The sequence below is a fragment of the Pinus tabuliformis genome, chromosome 8 (assembly GCF_031772625.1).
Source record: "Pinus tabuliformis cultivar Carrire ecotype Pingquan chromosome 8, CPIR1, whole genome shotgun sequence".
Taxonomy (NCBI): domain Eukaryota; kingdom Viridiplantae; phylum Streptophyta; class Pinopsida; order Pinales; family Pinaceae; genus Pinus; species Pinus tabuliformis.
In genome coordinates this window covers 1,389,023,622-1,389,027,179 of record NC_142294.1, presented here as the reverse complement: position 1 = coordinate 1,389,027,179, position 3,558 = coordinate 1,389,023,622, and the positions used below count along the sequence as shown (strand labels likewise).

Here is a 3,558-nt window from a genome sequence, read left to right as displayed (position 1 = left end):
GCGACAACAAACCATCCCCTGGGCCCTTAGAGAAAAGCAAGGCCCTGCCCCTCTTCCCTCATGAAGGTACTCTCTTTCAACTGCAGGGGGTTTGCTAGTTCCCCCAAAAAATTAGCACTCAGGAGATTGCTCTCCATATCACAACCAGACATCATTCTACTTCAAGAGACCCTCTGTCCTGCAGACACCCTTCTCCAGTCCTTCAAATCTTGGATGCCTTACTGGACATTTCATGCTATTGACGCATCAGGGAGATCGGGCGGATTAGCTATTGGGATCCTCAACAAAGCAGTCAAGATCCGTAACATTTGGGGCGGCAGGGGCTTCATAGGCCTGGACGTCTATGTTCTCTCCATGGAAATGAACCTTCGCATCGTCAACGTCTATGGTCCATGTACTAGCAGGGCTCCCTTCTGGAGTGCGCTACTTGAATCTGACCTATTGAAGGAGGACAATATTATGCTCGGTGGCGACTTAAACTTCACATTGGGTCAGTGTGAGTCATGGGGTCACTCTGCCCTGACAGACCCTTTCTCGGACACCATATCCAACCTGTTGGAGGAGCATCATTGGGTAGACATACCCTCTGCCAGACTACAGCACACCTGGACGAACAACAGAAGTGGAAATCAGAGTTTGGCTAGAAGATTAGACAGGTTTTTGCTTAAAGAATCCCTCTATAATCATCTCCCTCGCACAAGGCAGTGGGTCGGCTCCGGCGGCATCTCCGATCATCGCCCTATCTTCCTGGAGACAGCCGATTTCTACGACAAGATCAAGAGCCCTTTTAAATTCAATTCCACATGGTTAAAGGATCCCTCCTATATTCACCTGGTCACCGAATATTGGCAGAACAATCCAATTCGAGAACATGAGGATCTTTCGGCTGGATTCGTGAGGAAACTAGCTGATCTAAAGCGCTTATCCAAACAGTGGGCACACCAGAAGCGAGTCCGGGACGATCACACATTAAAAGAGGCGGAGGAAGCCATTGCAGCATATGAGACCTCTTCTGACGGCATCTTCTCTACTGCAGGAAGCAAAGAACAGTTCAACTCCCTCATTACCGAGCGCACACAGATTCTGAAAAACAGAGAGGAAAGCTGGCGGCTACGCAGCAGGGCCATATGGCTTAATGAGGGAGACGCTAACACCACTTTCTATCACAAGTTCGCCAACGGTCGAAAAGCTATCAATTCTATTTGGGAGCTAAGGGATGAACAAAATCGGTCAATTACATCACAGAGGAACCTGGCCAGTTTAGCGATCGACCACTTCAAAGGCATTTATAAAGCCCCCAGAGAGGCAAACATCCTGGAGATTATGAGAGTGGCAGAGCATTTTCCCAGTTACGTCCTTCAAGATGAAACAGAGGATCTCACAAAGGCAGTCACCATGGAGGAGCTAGAATCCACCATTAAGTGGTTCAAGAAGGACAGAAGCCCTGGTCCGGATGGTTAGACCATTGAATTCTATATCGCTTTCCTTGATCTACTGGGCAATGATCTCCTCAATATCATTGAGCAAAGCAGAAGATCTGGCAGAATATCATCCGCTATTAAATCCACCTTCATCGCTCTCATCCCGAAAGCCAATCTCCCGTCATCCTACAATGACTTCCGCCCCATATCCCTCTGCAACTGCCTATACAAAATCATAGCTAAAATCATCGCCAATCGTCTTAAGCCCATTTTATCCCGCCACATATCCCCTGAACAATTCGCTTTCCTCCATCATAGGCAGATTCATGAGGCCATCGCCACCGCACAAGAGCTCCTTCATACTCTCCATACTAAAAAACAAAAGGGCCTGATTTTAAAGGTTGACCTGTCAAAAGCATTCGATAGAGCCAACTGGCTCTACATCAGGCTTCTCCTGACTCATCTAGGCTTTCCCTACAGCTACACTAAATGGATAATGAGCTGCATCTCTGATGTGCCCTATAGCATACTTCTTAATGGTGAAGCCACATCCTTCTTTACCTCTGAACGAGGGCTCAGGCAAGGATGCCCATTATCTCCACTACTATTCCTCCTTATCATGGAAGGATTGAGTCGGCTTATCATATCTGCCCGAGACAGGAATCAACTCAATGGCATCAACATCTCTGAGAATTTTCATCTCACGCACCTCTTGTTTGTTGATGACATACTCATCTTTCTTAATGGTTGCACAGGTGACACCACTACTCTCCAGAACATTTTTGCTCTCTTTCAACAGGCCACAGGCATGCAGATCAATGAGAACAAATCTACAATCACGGTTGCAGGCTGCTCTCAACATGAATGTACCTTTGCTCTACAGCGCTTTCCCTTCATCTCTTTATCATTAACTGACGGCATCAAATACCTGGGGTACAGATTAAAACCACTTGGCTATCGGATTGCAGATTGGTCTTGGTTAATAGCAAAGGTGGAGAAAAGACTGCAGGTTTGGTATCACCGATATCTTTCCAGAGCCGGTAGATTAACTCTTATAAAAGCAGTCATCGAGGCCACTCCAGTATACTGGATGACCTTGGCATGGATACCTCGGGGCATCCTGAACAGATTACAAGCCATATGTGTCAAATTTTTATGGAATGGGCATCACACAGGAAAGCATTTTGCCTGGGTGAATTGGGCTACCATAGCAAAACCCAAGCGGTGGGGCGGATGGGGCATCAAAAACCTCGACTACTTTTCCAAGGCGATGGCTGCCAAACTTGGGTGGTGCCTCTTGACCACGGATAGCCTATGGGCTCGAGTCGCACAGGCTAAATACATCAAACCAATGCACCTTATGGACTGGTTACGCCTACAACACAACCCGGGCCGGAACATTTCAAATATCTGGAAAGCTGTCCTCTAATCGTTGCTGCTATTGAGGGAAGGAATCACCTGGCGCATCAAAGAGGGAAACCGTGTTAGGATTGGAGTGGATCCGTGGGTCGGGTGCGGTAATTCGCACAGGTTACCAGAGGAGTTAATAGTGCATCTCCATGCCAAAGGCATCTCACATATCAAGCAAATCGGAGACAGGGCGAACACCACCTTTCTGCAACAAGCGTGGGCATCCCCCCGTACCTTAGAGTTACCTGAACAATGGCATCAAGTATGGCAGGTTTATACCGATGCTCTGTCGCAGGCCCACATACGGCTCACTGAAGGCCCCGACGACATAATCTGGGCAATCGCACCCCATGGCAACTATTCGCCCAGGTTGGGATATTTAACTCTTATGGAGCCATATAAACCCACGGTTATTCTCCCTGTCTGGAAAGAGCTCTGGAAACTGGACGCTGCCCCCCGAACCCGACTCCTTATGTGGAACATCTTAGCTGATAAAATTCCAACTGGTACCAACCTCATGAAACGTGCATTCCATGGCCCGTTCAGATGTCATTTGTGTTGTTCAGGTGAGGAAAGCACAGCGCATTTGTTCCTCTCTTGTCAGGTCACTTTAGCATTTTGGCACAGCATCGTTTCACATTATCCATCCCTCAAGGTCTGGCAGGGACAGAACCTCATGGAAACATGGAGCGAATGGTGCTGATCCCACACAGGCAAATCCGTCAAC

General features: G+C 47.9%; 1 protein-coding gene across 1 annotated transcript; it reads left to right on the top strand.

The window, feature by feature from the left end:
• Positions 1–213: 213 nt before the first annotated feature.
• Positions 214–1,461, top strand: LOC149240736 (uncharacterized). Its single transcript, XM_089370300.1, has one exon. It carries the CDS (start codon positions 214–216, stop codon positions 1,459–1,461), a length of 1,248 nt encoding a protein of 415 aa, XP_089226426.1.
• The last annotated feature ends 2,097 nt before the right edge of the window (positions 1,462–3,558 follow it).